Genomic DNA, 16,797 nt, shown 5'->3' with positions numbered 1-16,797 from the left:
AAACTCTTTTAAAAACAGGACTTCTGGAAGTTTCTCACATCTCTGGAGCTCAGCCAGAGTGCCCATTGGGTGGGGGGGTGCAAACTTTTTTCCCATTTCAGAATTATGGCCACTATGGTACTGGGAACCATTATTCACCTTATCACCTTATTTACATTCTTAGTGTCATAGTAAAGGGTCTGAAGACTAAGGTCAATGTAATACTTCAGTTGCGTCTTTCATAAAAAATTTAAAATTCCATTTTTTCTTTGACATCATGGGGTATTGAGTGTAGATTAATTTTAATTTTAGCATGAAGCTGCAACATAACACAGGTTTCTAGACATATCACTGGACTTAAAATTGTAGGATAAAAAAGTAATAATAATAAAGGGCCCCAAGTGTTTATGACTGGATTAGTTCCAGGGCTGCTAAAGCAGCCAGTATTTATAACCAGATGTCTGAACAGATATGAATGAACAGTATGGAGTAATTCCGCAATCACAGGAGAGCACTACTCTCTGGTGGACAGTCATCTGAAAAAAACAGTCTTTATCCAATTATAAATCAAATTCATAAAAAAGGAGAAGAAACATGCTTGTATAAGGAAACACTCATGGTCATGAATTCCCTTAGCTTTTTTTTCCTTTCTTTTTTTTTTAATATGTTGTTGTATATATAGATGGTTCATCCATACACCAACCAAAAGCTTGAGACCTCCACGATAAGTCCAATTGTACATGCTTCAATGATGTATCCAATTGTACTTTCAGTGCTCACAAACACATGTCCTGTAGCCATACTGAACACCAAGAGCATTCTCTTTTTCCTGAAATCAATAAAGTTTCCGAGTTGCCCACTGATCCACTCTGTAACCAGATGCGTGACAACCAGTCATTACAGAAGTCGCTTGCTAAGTAACAAAGTTACAGCTGTTTTCATTTTAAATAGTCTTCAATTTAAAAAATTTGCAGTCTGATACAGAAGGCTAGGAGACCTGAACAATATGAAAGTGCTAGTCATTAATTTACAGAGATCAGGCATCACATAGTGCTATGAAGTATCCAATATGCTACATATGAATACAGCTGTTGACACCTTACAAATGCCTCTGGTTGTTTTTCAAAGCTACTTGAAAAATCAATAACCTTGGCTTGTATGTACATAAACATGAGTGTTTATGCAGAAAATAACGTAGATATCACCACTACCAGAGGTATAATCTTATTACGACCATTTGGCCACAACAGTGATAATGAAATCTTTAGTCCCATTATCAATTTCTAACTGTTAATCCCCCAATTTTGTTTAAGTGGGAAAAAAAACAAAAGAGTTGCCGTCATGGTATCCCCTCCACACTGGGCTCCAGAAGACAACGTTGTTCAGAGCTTCTTCTCTTGCATCGTGCTCAAGTTCTTGGTTTGTTTTCCCCAGCCATTGGTTGCATTTTGGTTGCTTTCCCACATCTTCTGGTGCTATTTCCCATTTGACAGATTGAAGAATGACTGAGAAGAACCAGTTCTGGAACCACTACTTAAGGGAACAACACAAGCTTTTTTTTCACTTCACTACAATCAGTCACAGAGTAATAAAAAGTAGAACAGATGACTCAATTCATTCCTGGAGCAGTGCCTCCAAAGTTGAAAGTAGATGGCACCACTGGCGCCGTGAACTTGTACCCGCCGTGTTTCTCGATCATCTTGGATTCTGTAATTAGATGATGAGGCAACAGTACTTAACCACAAACATAAGAGAGAAAAAGAAAAAAAAAAAAGCAGTATCCTCAAAGCTTACTGTTGCTCACTATTCACTTACTACCCAAGACAGATTTAATGTTATTATTTGTAGTGTAAGGCTTTTTTTCTAATTTTTTATTTTTATTTTCCAGCATTAATGTCCATAGAGCACAGGTAGGTAATTCTGAGACAAGTTGTTGAAGAATTCCATGGTTGGCCACAAGAAGTTCAGACCACACCAGATTCTGGTAGACCTTTGTTTAATGCCTCTGAGTGTGAGCAACGGTTTGGGGCATTTATGGCTTTATTATTAGTCAACAACAGAGAGATAACAGGAAATGATGGGAGAGAAATATGCAACAAAAAAAAAAAAAAAAAAAAAAAAAAAAAGATTCATCATTCGGCCCTAGACCACCATTCAGGCACACAAGCATTGTGGGAAGTTATACAGGCAGGGTGCTCCACAGTGTACTGGCATTTTACTATTGAACTGGGATTATAACACACACTTATTTTCATTTGTTAAGAAAATATGATTTTTATCATCAGAGACTCATGTTTTCAATGCACCTCACTGTAGCACAGAGTATTTAGTGGGTAAAGGAATAATGTAGTACCCTTTATTTCAGGTAAACGTATAGATGAGAAGGCAGTTATAGCATTTAGATTTTTTTAAATTGAAAAGCAAGTATCAATGACAAAAGAGCAGTAAATTGCAGCATCAAAAAAATGCTTTGCCAGATTGAAAGACTGCATTAGTGTTTCATTGGACAATTGAGGTAGAGTCTCAGCTGGTGCTCACCATGTGCTGCCCGTCTCTGGTCTGCAAGTGTGCCAATGTCATGAAGCTGTTTGCCCTGTTCCTCGTCAAGGGCTTGTGTTAGTGCCTGGTACCATGCTGGGTCACGGGTCTGGATATCTGCATCACAGTAAAGTGAAGTTAGTGACTGATGTACAACATGGACAAATTTGTTTTACTGAACCGTTTCATTCTGATTTTCAAGAGACTGACAAGCTTTCCAGCCACAGGTTGCCATCTTACTCTGTAGTATGGCTTTGAAGATCTGATACTCGTCCACTAAGTTGTCTTCATCATCTACAGCTGTAGTGTAGCCTTCAAGTGCTGTCTCCTCAGCATCATCCTCCTCCCAGTCTTCATCATCTCCATCCTCTCCTGCCTGCTTCGCCAGCATCTCCAGGTACTCCTGACCTTCCTCATCAATGTCATCTTCATCGCTCCCCAGTTCAGCTACATTCATTCAGAGAGTTATGGAAACACCTTTCAACATCACACCTCAACTCGCCTTGCAGAGTAATTGTGAATGTGGCTGAGACAAGTCTGAATACATCAAACACTTGTGCCCTACCGTTGTCATCCTCTTCTTCCCCATCTTCGTCGTCATCGTCGTCTTCATTCTCATGCTCTGCTCGACAGGCGTACGCCCTCTTGAGGCCACTGAACAGCAGGATGGCTGCTGGAAGAAGCTGGCCGGCCACCTGGTTGACAGCCTGAGGCCTGTGCTCGAGGTCAATGAGAGCACAAAGTCCAAGAATGCACATCTTCCTGTCGTGGAGGCTGTGAGGGGAACAAGTGGAACAGTAGGGTTGGTAGGATTTCTGATAATACCAGTGCTTTTAATGGCTAATGAGGATGACAATAGTTGACTACACAACTGTTTGCCTAAATTGATTGTCCTGATTTAAAAAGGTTAACAGTCAATACCAGGTACACTGTAGCTGTTATTTTTTTATTATTATTATAACAATAATAATAATAATAATAATAATAACAACAACAACAACAACAACAACAAATGAAACTGGTCTTACCCAAGGAAGCAGTCAACATCTTTGAGCCACTGGGTTATGAAGTGGTTAGTGATTGGCTCAGTGTTGTTGGGAAAGCGGAGATTCTCCAGAGTGTTGAGGAGAAGAGGGGGGCTGTAGTAAAGTGCAGCAATGGCCACCTGCAAGCACATAGTCCTCAGCTCGCTGGTCTTCACCTCCCGCGTCAAACGCTCCAATGCAGCAGCCACGAACAAGGGCACAACCTGCAAATAACAATTACAGCAAACTTAAATTATGATTATATGTGAAAATCTACATTATTTTTCATTCACAGCCAAACAGAGGTTTTTGTGCATCCTGCAGATGTATGCTTTGGAGCTGGAGGTTAGAGCGTGAAGTTGTATCTTATTGGTTCATTATGCTGAAGTGTAAATGTGAGTTTGTTAGACACTGACCTGATCAATACCACGGCCTTTGCACTGCAGAATGATCACCTCTAACAGCTTGGCTGCATGGCACTCAGGATCCTCACCTGGATCTCCTGTCAGGACCTGTGTGAAGTGACAGACCAAGTTAAAGGTCACAATTAACACTGATCAACACAAATAATTTAGCACGTACATACAGAGTGTTATCTCTCTTACACCATGTGTCAACAACAATGGCCTCACTGTACCTTCTTGCACATGCTATAGATGATCTCCAGGTATTTGGTGTCAGATAGGAGGGTGTCTGTGTCAACTGTGACATAGTTGTGAAGGAGAGGCATCATATCTGAAATAGAAATATATTTATTATTCACTCAGGTGACCTCACAGGAAAAAATGGAGGTTGCATGGGTGCAGAAAAACTGTTTTCTTTCTCAGCTAAATATATAAATACCTCACTGAAACCCACTTATTCATTTGGATATCAATGCTAGTATCCCTCCCCCCCAAAGCACATACCTGTGAAGTAGTCAAATCCATCCTGCTGGAAGACTTCATACACCAGTGGAAGGAGCTGCCACATCTGTGGCGACACCTGCTGGCAGGTCAGGCTGTGAGCCAAGGAGAGGATCTCCTCATAAAACTCTGAGAAAAGGAAACAAAAACAGAAGTGAGCCATTGAAGGTAAATATAGTTTGTTTATTATCAACAGGTAAACTTAGGCAGACAAAGACAGCTAAAGTGTAACATGCAGGTGGAATATGGAAGCACAGGAAGAACCAGTCCTGCTTACCCAGTACATGTTGCTGCAGCACAGTGCCAATCACCTGCAGACAGATGCCCTCTAATTGCTGCGTGATCTGAAAGAGCACAGGCAATTAGGATGTCATCACTATAAGGCAAATGTAATGGGATGTAATAAATTTGAGAAGATAAAGCAGTCATGATTAAAGCTGTGTAATGTTTAATCTTAACAGTGTGTTTCAAGTACTAAAATGTTTGAGTGCACCTTCCAATACAAGGCAGGTTGAGTCCAGCAGTTGTACGACACAAAGTAAGGGAAACAATTAGTCACATGTTTTTTTCAAAATGTTTAACAATAATATCTCTGTTCCATAACCACACGTGGCTGTTTTGTGCTTGTTTTGTGATTGCACTGATATGCACAGAATGAGAAACTTCTTAAATGAATAAAAACAAAAACTTGAACATAAAACACATACTTTTTTGATATAAGTTTTTTAATTCAGACTGATTCTGTTATTGATCAGAGCAATGAGGATAAGCACCCCTTCATCGTTTATGTTTATGTAGTTAATGTTTATTAATGTTTGTGTAGCTGGTGCACCAGTCTAGTAGTATCCCCTGTCCTCAAATACATACACACCAATTGAACAGGTTAAATTTCCGTGACCAAAAAAAATAAATAAATAAATAATAATAATTTCAGTCAAACTGAAATAACTCCAGTTCTATACCGCAACCTAAACCTAAACTACTGAACTGTTACGCGATCAAAAGTCCTCAGTGTAGAGCAATGCTCGGTCAAATCTAATGCCTTCTTGGCTTCAAGCACCAGCAGCCCTATGTTTCAGCAGACATGGTGGCAGCGTGCCCCAGCACTATTTCTAGCGTCTGCCTCAGCCTCTGAGTCATTTTGAACATGGTGAGAACAGAGCGTGTTCCCAGGAGTTGGTGGGTGGCTGAAGTGTGTTGGCAGGAACGCTACAGCAGACCAGAGCTGCTTCTGCAGAGGAAGTGGCACCGAGATGAGTGATCGGCCAGGAGAGAGTGTCTGTGTGTGTACATGAGTGTATGCGTGTAGCATGCTCAGTGGCTATGCAGCTAACCTCTTTGTGGTCCTCTACCACACTTAGCAATGTGTCAATGGTGTTGAGGATGCCCATAGCCGTCACGGCCTTGTCATCTCCTCCCTCCTCATCAGGCCCCGTCTGAATCACCTGGTTGAATGTCATTGCCTGTCAAAGAGTGAACACAGAGAATATTATGATTGTGTCTGTGGATTATTAGTATCACTACATTTTATCATTAAGTAGGACATTTGACTGATTTCACATTAAGGACTGCTAAACTTGATGAAAAGGAACAGATAAACATCTGTGATGGTAGCTTTCTCTTAGAAGCAATATAGAGGGTAATACATTGGGCTTGACAGTCAGAGAGGCTTTGGTATTAAAAGCATGATATTAAGGGGGCCTAAGCGTGCCCAGAAAACATTGCCCACACCCTTACACCACCACCACCAGTCTTGACTGTTAAGACAAGGCAGGTTGGGTCCATGGATTATGTTGTTGATGCCATCTGCGTTCCTCAGCAGAAATCCAGATTCATCAGAAATACTCAAACCTCATCTGGCACCAACAATCACACCATGGTCAAAGTCACGAAGACGTTCTGACGTTTGATGCCAACATTAACAGAAGTTCCTGACCTGTATCTGCATGATTTCATGCATTGCACTGTTGCCACATGGTTGGCTGATTTTGATAACTGCATGAATAAGCAGGTGTACACATGTTCCTTATAAAGTGCTTGGTGATTGCACTTACCAAGTGCTGCGTCATCTCCACTGCAATTGGAGTGACCTCCTCACTGTATTCACAGATCATCTTCTGTATGACATTGGTGAGATCATCATTCTCTGTCTCCCTGACAATGTGCAGGAGTGCCTGCATCACTGGCCGGATGAAGGGGGTGATGTATTCTTTGGCTGAAGAATAAAAAACATGGCTTACATACTTTGATTAGATGCTTATACTACTACTGAATTATACTTTATAAAAAAGAAAATCAATATATGCATTGCAGTCAGGAAACTATGAGTTGTATGACTTTACTTGCTCACCTTTCTCCTGGTTGCTGATGAGAACCTGCAGCGCAATAGCAGCCTCCACCTTAACTGGCATCTCGTTGTCATTGATTAAACAGAGGCGAGTCAACTCCAGAGCCGTCTGCAGGTTCTGGTCACTTTTGAACTTCACCTCGCAGAAGTAATGCAGCACCCAGCAGGCCTATAAGCAGGACAAATTATTCTATTAATTCAAAGCCACAGTATTTTTATCATACAAATCTGAGGTCTGCGTGTTAGATTATTACTTACTCTGGCTCTCATGTAGCCCAGTTCACTGCGAAACAGGGGGAAGACGTGATTCTGCAGCATGAACTCCATCTGGTCCTTATATATTTTTTTCTGTGTAGAGAAAGACATAAATTTGTCAAATTTCTCAAGGCAGTCAAACACACTATACAACATATCGTGTACATTTAGCATTTTTTCTTGTAACAAAAATCCATCTATGGCTTGATTGATACTTTATAGTAAGAGGCAGTTCAAACTGAATTTGAGTAAACGGTTTAATGGCAACTTCACAGTAACAGCTCTTGGATTTTTGGTCGATAGCTGTTAAATAATAATAGCTTGCCAAGCAACAACTAAGTAGGCAAATTAGTTTTCTGGAATAGCCCATAGCTAAATCAACTTGTGCACAATCATCTCTTATCCCAGTTAGTTCATTATTTACGACTGAATGCTTGTGAGGTCAGTCACGGTGAAAACAGGTGGGTGCTCATTACCTTCAGCAGGATTTCAGCCAAAGAGCCTATCATGTGGAGGGCACCATCCTTTTTCCTGGGGTCAGAGGCAGGATCAGTGAGAATCTGGTAGCAGAAGCCCATAGTCTTTTGCAGCACCTAAACAGTGACAGAAAAATATACTAGATTATTCTTTAGGACTTATTAAACATGAATTGTGGGGAAAGAGGAAGAGTCCATTTTATTTTTTCCATTATGAGAACTGTTTCTCTTAGTAAACAAAAATCAAAGTTTCAAAAGAATATTTCAGCTCACCTCTTTCCTCTTGTTGCAGGCAGTGAAGAGGAGTGTCTGGGCTGCTGTTGTTGGAGAAATGAAGTCCTCAAACACATCTAAGGGGGACAGCAGAGATTGGAGTAATGGTTAGTTATCACTGATGCACAGGACTACTTTTGGATTACAGGCACCAACTTTCTCTGCTTACCGAACTTCATGCGGATGTACTCATATGGATCCTCCTGCCACAGTTCTTCATCACTATCTGTGTAACACATGAGGGGGAAAACCACATCCTGAATGATGCCCTGAAAAACAAAATCACACATCAGAAAGTGGTATTTACATAGTGGATGCCAGGCACTTCAGACAATTTGTTGTAAAAGTGCAAGTTCTTCACACTATCCAATAACTACAGATACTGAACTGGAACTGCAGATTGTTAAACCTGAGAAGGACTTTTAAACTGTATTCGGGTTAATTTCTTTCATTGTTCATACACCATTTTCTGTGTTGTGGCAATATCACTGAGTACACGAGAGCTGTCCTTCTCACAGTATTGCTTCTCTCATCAGTTGGTTGAACCAATACTGGGGCAGTGCTTTAGCTTAATACGTCATCAGTGACAATCACTCAAACATATAGTTTCTGCGCATCAAACATCCAGCACTCTTCACCTATAATATTGTGAAATATTATCTGGTTATTCAAACATGCGGCATTTTTACCTGGATGTGTGGTTTGAGGTTTTTCCACGTCAGAGCATGTGCTATGCCCTGGTTGATGTAGTTGAGTGTCTGTTGGAGTACTCTGGGAGCCACATATTGCTTTTCCTTGTACTGGTATAAGACTTTCAGCAGCACCTTGTAGACAAACATACAAAGAAATTCTTTGAATTTGTAAAGTGTTCTCCAAAGACATAGTTAAATCTGACTGGAGAGCTGCTGACGACATAACATTTTCTGAAGTTTTTACCTGCTGTGCAGGAACTGCATATTCCTTGAGGAAAAGATCAGCAAACTCTGCATACTCTTTGGTTGTGTTGCCTGGGCTTCCATACCTGCACACAGGGTTGAACAAAGTCAATGATATTGTTAAAAATATGTGTATGATTTATTAGGCAATTTAAGGGGAAGAATTATTAGGTTTTACCTCTCAAACAGGCGAGCCAAGATGTGAAGGGCCCACTTCTTACACTTCCACCATGGCAGCTCAGGCCGCTCATCTTCATCTATCTGCATCGTCTCCTGCACAAACCAAGGATAACGTTGACACAGTCAGCTTGTGGAGAAGTTAAATGTGCACGTCTCAGAAACAAAACAATCTGTAAGGAGTGATTGGCAATATTAGTGCAGTGTGAATTCATTTTGTCTTCTTACCGGAGGAACATCTCTATCAACTACTGTCTTCAGGATCTCCATCCATTCTGTCAGGTTCTGTCTGTTGATGAGTTCCAGGGGGAGGTTGTACTGCAGAGACAAATGAGAAAGTAATTTTAAAAAACACTGAAACATACTCTAATTAGACTAGATATTTAGACATGTTGATACCAAAGGGGAGTGTTACAGATGTAAGAATAGAATAATAAAATAAAATAATGTCAGTGAACAAACCCAATCTATTTTCAACACTGGTTGTACTTTTTCATCATGAGTTGAGCACAACTTTAAGAGTTGTTCTCAGACCCCAGCTAAGGAGAAGGTGTTAGGTGCTGTGCTGTTACCTGGAAGAGGGCATAGAGGATTTTGAAGATCTGTTTCTGTATGAGAACAGAGTCACTGGAGTGGTCAGGGAGCAGCTGGATAAAACGTTCTTTCAGCATGGGCATGAAGATGTGCATGGCAGCCACCAGAGGTTGACGCTCTTCTGGTTTCTTATATCTGTTTCACACATCAATCACACAGGCACAATGTTAACCTTATGCCATGTGTTATTGTACAATATAAAATGAAGAGTGAAAACTGACATACTCATAGTTTTTAACAAGCTGGTAAAGGCAGAGCAAGATGCCCAGCCATCCCGCACTGTTGTCTGACTGCAGGTAGAAGCCAATCTTGTCCACGATGGTTGTCCACTTGCCAGGGTAATCATGCTTGATCATGTGATGGATACACGTTGTCAACTGGACCCTGACAAATTCAAAAAGGCAGTTTTAGATTGGTTGATTTAGACAGTGACAGAATAATGTAGGTGAGGTGGAAAAGGGTCAAGATCTCCTGAGCTCCTCTCGCTCTACTCAGCCAACGGGACATGGGGTTACCTGATGCGCTCGGGGGAGTGGATGATGGCCTCCACTATGTTGTCTCGAATGAACTGCCTGTCCTCGTCAGGGATGTTATTGACAGGAGTCTCTGTGCCTGAACCGTCTCCATCACTCCAGTGCTGGGTTATCATGTTCTTAAGGTAGATCACACCTAGACAGAGAGAGAACACAAAGGTCAGCCCTTTGAGGCACTTTCAGAGCACAGACCAAAATTGACAGACCCCACATGCAATGTATGAATGTATAAATACACATATACATCTCTAAAATTTGACATATATGACATATTTGACATCAAACTCTTTTTCATGTGGACCTTCACTTGCCAAGATACAAAAACTTGTAAATTTCAGTTTGAGACTGTTTGAGAACTGGCAAAATGTTTGAGACACGTGTGAATCTTATCTGCAAACTGCTTTACACGGGTGTTTCAAAGTAACGAAACCACTATGTTGGGTTTAAAAATTCTGCTGGTGTACAACCTAATGCAACTCCCAAAATCCTGCGGCATCATTATGACTGTGTACAACACAGTAGTGTGAATTCAGAACCATCCTAAGACTATGCTGCAAGAATAAATTCTTCCATCTGTAGTTCAGTAGTTTTGAATGTCACACCAGCATGTCAGCTGGGTTCACATCTACAATGTGGGGCCCCACTCTGAGCTCTGTGGCTCGTAGGGAGAGGCATCGGAGGGAGCAGAGGAGTGAGGGCTGGGAGGCGGACATCAGACTGCTGACACAAATGTCTACACCGCTGGCGAGGCAATCATAATCCAGCCTATCATTGCTGACAGAGCATAAACCCCCCTCCCCTCTGTCTATGACCAAACTACACTCGCCCCAACACTGAAAAGCCATTAAGGATCTGTCCTATAAATTATATCCATGGTAAGGAGGAAAATTACTTCTTGAAAATGTCTAGCTGAATGAAATAACTGCCGGGTGAATAAATGATTAAAAATGGAAAAATAACATGAAATGAAAATTTCTATGCTCTATACACAAATAAATAAAACTAAAATATTGCAGGTATGACAACAGTGATGCTTTACTTGGCTATTCCTATTAGCTGTTCTCTGGCATAATGAACGCCTCCTATTCCTTTGCGTTTGTCAACTTCAGTAAATTGCAGTTCTAGTAACACCTAGGAAGTACAACTTCAGATTTTTCACTACAAATATGGGAACAAAATACTTAAAAGTTCTTTTTAATCACAAAAAAATCTCAATTAACCCTGGTAGCACTGAGCTGTGCAGAATGTGTTCTTAGCATGCTGAGTTTTTAAGGTCACACTTCTTTCAACGACCGCATGAATACATCTAACCTGAACAGAGTTTTGTTTGTAGTCCTCATTCCATCACATTTATCTCCTTTGTACTGGATTGCCAGGAGAAAGAGATCTCAAAAAGTCAGCACATACTATATATGCTGCCAGTACCGATTTAAGTATAACTCAAACCTATATTCAATCATGCTGTCAAGAGACAGACTTTTATAAAAACAACTACTATTAAGGTATTTGATCAATCTTTTCACTAAAAATTACATAACAACCAACTGGCAGTCAGATAAAATGATTCTAAGAGAAGCAGAGTAATCTTTCCTCAAAAGACAGCATTGTTATATTGGGCTGTCTGCTAGCATCAAGCCAGACAGGAGCCAAATGAACAAGGATCCACCCAGCCTAAGTGTCTGACTCAGTGCCAATACAATAAATTTAGACAATGTAGATTTGTAATCAGCTTCACTTGTGGTATGATTCTGACAGCTTCTGTGCAGTCTGGAGAAGCTGTTCCTTCTTTACTCTGCCCTAAACACTGTCAGACATTTTTCCTACAGCTGGAAAAGTAATTTATTGCACCAAAGTGCAGTTCTGTAACAGTTTAATTTGCTAGTATGGTTATGAATAGTTGGGGAGGTGGACACACAATGATTCAGATCCTATCTGTGCAACTTTCTGCAGTGACTTTGGTCAAAAGTTTAACTTTGACCATTGATTTTTCCCTCCATTAACACCTTCCTCACAGAGAGGCATTTGACTAAAGCAAAACAAGCTATATTTAACCAACTCCACGTGTCCACTGCACTTGAGCGTGGCACTTTGGCCTCACAAAAACACAAGAGTGAATCATGTATCATCGTCTAAATTATCTTTTTTTTAAACTATTATATAAGTGAACTGTTTAGCTTGGGATCATGGGAAACATCTAGTCTATTTCTCATCTAATGCAGTTTGACAAAACTGGAATCAGATGCAGAACAAAGTGGTAAGTAACACAGTACCAGGGTGTTTCAGTAACCTTATGTGGATCCAGCTGATACAAGAAAGAAAAATAATGGACTGAGTGTCAAAACCATTGAGCGAATTAAATAAAAATTACAGTAAAACATTGTTATGAGCAGACAAGGTGAATTATCCATCCAGCTTCACTAGTAATTATTTACACACTCTTGTCAAAACCCAATACTGGGGTTTTATTTGGGGATTAAATCTCAGTCTGTAAGTAAGTCATGCAAACAGGCATAAAATTATTTAAACATGATGACAAAATATTTTATTTTGACATTTATCATTTATCCCGATGATAAATGTGTTGAAACACACTGTAAACCAGTTTGTTTGTTTATCAGCAGTTTGGGAGAATAGCTTTTACTCTCTACACGTTTTCCTTGAAGCCGTGTTTATCAGCGCACATCTTGCACCTGGTTGTGTTGAATCTCCACCTCAGCTTTTAAATAGCATCCTCACCCAAATCTGATTAGACAAACCAGTTTATTGTAAAGATTTGCTGGTGCCTAATTTTTTTCACATGACCTTTTACCAACTGTAAACTATTTTTACATGTGAGAGTTTAGACTCACCTGCTTGCCTGACAGGCAAATCCAGCTGATCAGACATGGTGACACGCAGCAGAGTGGACACAAAGTTTACCTGGGTGTGACCCTGTAAATGAGAATTGAAAACAGATGAATGTAAACTGGTTAGAAATACTAAACCAACATGTGGAATCTCCTGTTTTTCAATCCATTTCATAAGAATTTTTATTAAAAAAGTATTTTTCACACCATTTTGCATGAACCATACTTCCAGTTAGTGTTGTACTGTCATGTACCAAGCGGAGCATGATTTTAAGCTTTTTTGTAAGGCATTTGTAGTTTTGACATGGCAAGTTGAATGCAAAGTATGTCTAGAGTTCAGTCATACAAACTCTGCTGCTAGGTGACAAAAACTGACACTGCCTGTTTACATTTTTCAAAATGTATAGATATTTTTTTTAACTTTTAGCATTTTTTTCATCACATTTACAGAAAAAAAAAAAGATATGGGCTCCATCTTTTAAATAGTCAATGCTTGTCACAACTCAAACATTTAACAGAGAAATATATAATATATTAACATATTATAAATAATCAAGTCATTCATAAGGATGACACACAGCTCGTTAAAACATTAACGAGCTGTGTTCCAACACAGCGCAAGTCTTTTGCACAAATCCAATATTATTATATGTTATATGATTAAGTGGTAAAGTGACTTAGGTAGGCTGAATTATGGGCAACTTTTTCCCCCTGAAAGAAAGCTGTATTAAGTTTGCTCCTGTGCACTTGTAAAGGTGGAAAATGACACAGCCAACTGATACATCAGATGATTGTATCTGAGAAGCAAATCACTAATAAATATGCTGCAGATTCCAAACATCACTTTGGTATGCAGTGCTCCACCATAAACAATATTTACAGTATGTCATTAGTGTGTGCTTTGAGCCACAAAGCAGCTCCAATGTAACAGAACATGTTCATGTAATGTGTTTAAGCATTTGTTTAGTTATTCAATATTTATCTGGACATTTTCCATGAAAAACCGAGTCATAGATTATGACTAAGCAAAGAACTGTATTTAGAAATGATGCACTCGAACAGATTTACTCCATCCACCTCCAGAAGACAATACACAACTCGAAAAACTCCAGCCAGCTGAGTGTGAACACTCTCCCAGCTATGCCATTCAAGTGAGCCATCACTATCAATGCATATGTGGGTGTTGGAAGAAGAAGAAAAATAACAAAAAAAAAAAAAATCAAGCCCCTTGCCCTGCCAAAAATAAACATGGAGGAAGGGTTAGTTACTAGGAGCAAAAACACACTGTCCACATGTGCTATGACTTAATTATTATCACTTGAATATAAAAAAATAAAATGATCTTAGCATGGATGTTGGGGAACAGTAGAGCTTAATCATAGCATTGCGAATTGACAATCCAGTGCCAATTGTATGACACAGACAAATTTGACTTCAAAACAGTTTAGGCCTTAGTCCTGCTCACATTTAAACTCCATAACCAATACAAGTGGTCATGATTTAAAGGCGTCATGTAGGACACTGTCCATGCTGACTGATGCTGACACCAAGGAGGAGGATAGTATGGCCCCCACAGAGCCCTGATCTTAATATCACTGAGTCAGTCTGGGATTCAGGAATAGACAGAAGAGCTGTAGCAAGTTCTAAAACAACCTACCTGGCAAAAACTAATATATATATATATATATATATATATATATATAAATAAAAACAAATTTAGCACAAGTGTAGTTTTAAATGGCAACGTGTGTTTACAGCAAATATTGATTTACGTTTCTTCTTTTGTTAAATGCACAATGTATTAAGTTCATTCGTAGCATTGTTTTTAAATTATAGTCAACGTTATCCAGTTCAGTCTCAGCCATTTAAATTCTTTCCGATTCTAATTTACCACTTACATTTTAGTGATTGGCCAAAAGTAAAAGATAACTGGCGGATGAAGAGAGAACACAACTTCTGAAACTACACAGTATTGCTAACATGGCTCACATGGAAGTCGGCTAGCGTCAAACTCCATTTTATATTTTCACGAAGTAAATCTAAAGCCACCGATCGGATATGAGGTGTGGCTGAGAGAAAACAACAGTGAAATCTGGCTAATGTAAACCCCGTTGGGTTTTATTGTAATAAAGTCATCATTTCAGGGCTTGTCACAGTGACACGTGAGCAGCAGCTATGTAGCTACGGCAGCCGATCCAACAAGTAGCTACATTAGCTAGCGGATAATAGCCACACAGCAGACATCAGTATTCCGCTGTTAAATACTCCAACTAGTGCTTGCCCCGCACTCACCCATCTTATTTTATCGGTCAAGACGCCACTCATATTATTGTGGTGTCATGTCAGCTGTGACACTTGTAAAAACTGTATCGAAACTGCGTGTGACGAGCTAATAATTATCTCCTCAGCATAACAAGAAGGGTTAGCTTGTTTAGCATTAGCGACACAGCTGGCTCAGGCTAACGTTGACGTTGGTTTACTGGCATCGAAATCTTTTTTTTTTAACGCTGTTGGATTCACGTTTAGTGTCTTCGCGGTGGCGTCAGGGGTGAGGGCGTAAGACACGGTAACGTTACACGAATAATGTGGCTGAATTTAGCCATAAACCTCGGTAACGACAGCGGAGCCCAGTCTGCGTGATCTCACCATCTTGATGTTGTCAACGGCCAAGGCCCGAGCCGAGACCGCGCCACAACTGCCATCACCATTAACGGCTTGTCTCAACTTTTACCTCGTTCAGCTGCCTCTCCGCGGCCTCCCGCAGATTGGGGTCCATCGTCCCCCGAAGGGCCTCGACCAAAGACTCGGGATCCATCGCAAAAACTCTGTTTACGGCTCGGATTTTAATATTTCAGAGGACTCTCAATTCCCAGTCACTGCGCACATGGACGCACGGCTCTCCGGTTACCCGGCGCGAAAGGAAGCAGTGAATGAAGTACCCGGATAGATCAGCGCCAGATTTGTGCTACACGAACATCCGGCTGCAAACGGCGAGCCGTGGGAGTTGTAGTTTACTTGTATACTTGATTAATTTGTAGTACTGAAAACTTTACTATACAAAATAAATAGGCTAGTAGGGTGATTTCGGTAAAGTGAGAAAGATCTTGGCAAATCTCTCTTTTGACTGTAACAACAGTCTGTCCAGTCCAACTGTAATCATGTTTGTTTTTTCATTTGAATGGGTCCATACAACGTAGCTACAGTGAAATGAATTTGTAGAAATAATTTGAAAAAGTTATAAAAAGTTATATCTACAAAAAATTCAGCTGTCACCATTTTTGCAGAATTATAATTTTCTGGATGAATGGGGCACGTTTAGATACATAAGCGTTGTGCAATGCACATGATTTTATTTTTATTTTATTTTTTTTTTTACAATATCTCAGTTTAATCCAGTTTTTACCTATACATTAATTTAGCAGATTCATAGTATTCACTTGTCAAGTACACTCCTACTGAGTATGATGAGTTAGATTGAAATGGATAGTAAACTGTAAATTGTGATTACATTTTATTGAATTAATAACTGGACTATTGTTGTTTAATATAAACCAAATGATCAAAAAATGAGTTCAGAACTGCTTTAATTCGTCAAATGGTCAGGCCTTAATGATGTATCTTCGACAGTGCCTTTTTTTCCATTTACCCGGGCATGCTTACAGCTCCTGTTATTGTCATTAATTTCAGTATATATAAGTTTCCCTCTTGCCTCCTCTCTGCTTTCCATAATATTTTATTTTTAGCTCACTTTTGTTCTCTCTTCTCTTTAGCAGCATACCTGCCATACCCTGTGGGCAAATTAATATAAAATATGAACTACCACCGCAATTTCATATTGCCTAGCTCTCAAGTAAATGAAGTAAAGAACTAAAGTAAAAATGTGTGATATTTTCCTCAGAAATGTAGCAGTGTAT

The 16,797-nt window shown here is 39.8% G+C and overlaps 1 protein-coding gene across 1 annotated transcript; it reads right to left on the bottom strand.

The window, feature by feature from the left end:
* Positions 1-520: 520 nt before the first annotated feature.
* Positions 521-15,817, bottom strand: ipo7 (importin 7). Its single transcript, XM_071488481.1, has 25 exons — positions 15,615-15,817; positions 12,887-12,968; positions 10,020-10,173; positions 9,730-9,888; positions 9,483-9,639; positions 9,139-9,228; positions 8,912-9,006; positions 8,735-8,819; positions 8,488-8,622; positions 7,968-8,067; positions 7,799-7,875; positions 7,526-7,642; positions 7,053-7,142; positions 6,798-6,963; positions 6,502-6,662; positions 5,782-5,910; positions 4,725-4,791; positions 4,451-4,576; positions 4,180-4,277; positions 3,959-4,054; positions 3,546-3,766; positions 3,083-3,291; positions 2,758-2,964; positions 2,518-2,634; positions 521-1,686 (listed from the first exon to the last, which is right to left on the bottom strand). The coding sequence occupies exons 1-25, from the start codon at positions 15,696-15,698 to the stop codon at positions 1,589-1,591; spliced, it is 3,120 nt and encodes a 1,039-aa protein (XP_071344582.1). The 5' UTR covers positions 15,699-15,817; the 3' UTR covers positions 521-1,588.
* Positions 15,818-16,797: the final 980 nt, after the last annotated feature.

This window comes from Trachinotus anak, unplaced genomic scaffold (assembly GCF_046630095.1).
Source record: "Trachinotus anak isolate AG129_WGS33_773 ecotype Australia unplaced genomic scaffold, CSIRO_AGI_Tana_v1 ptg000011l, whole genome shotgun sequence".
Taxonomy (NCBI): Eukaryota; Metazoa; Chordata; class Actinopteri; order Carangiformes; family Carangidae; genus Trachinotus; species Trachinotus anak.
This window is presented reverse-complemented; position numbering and strand designations above follow the sequence as displayed.

What these genes read in the sequence shown, in the direction of transcription:
- ipo7 (XM_071488481.1), bottom strand. Translation starts at nt 15,698, where the DNA reads ATGGATCCCGAGTCTTTGGTCGAGGCCCTTCGGGGGACGATGGACCCC. An exon ending in CAGCTTGTTAAAAACTATGA is followed by an intron (nt 9,640 to 9,729) that starts GTATGTCAGTTT and finishes TGTGTGAAACAG; the next exon opens with ATATAAGAAACCAGAAGAGC. An exon ending in ACCTCAAACCACACATCCAG is followed by an intron (nt 8,068 to 8,487) that starts GTAAAAATGCCG and finishes TTTGTTTTTCAG; the next exon opens with GGCATCATTCAGGATGTGGT.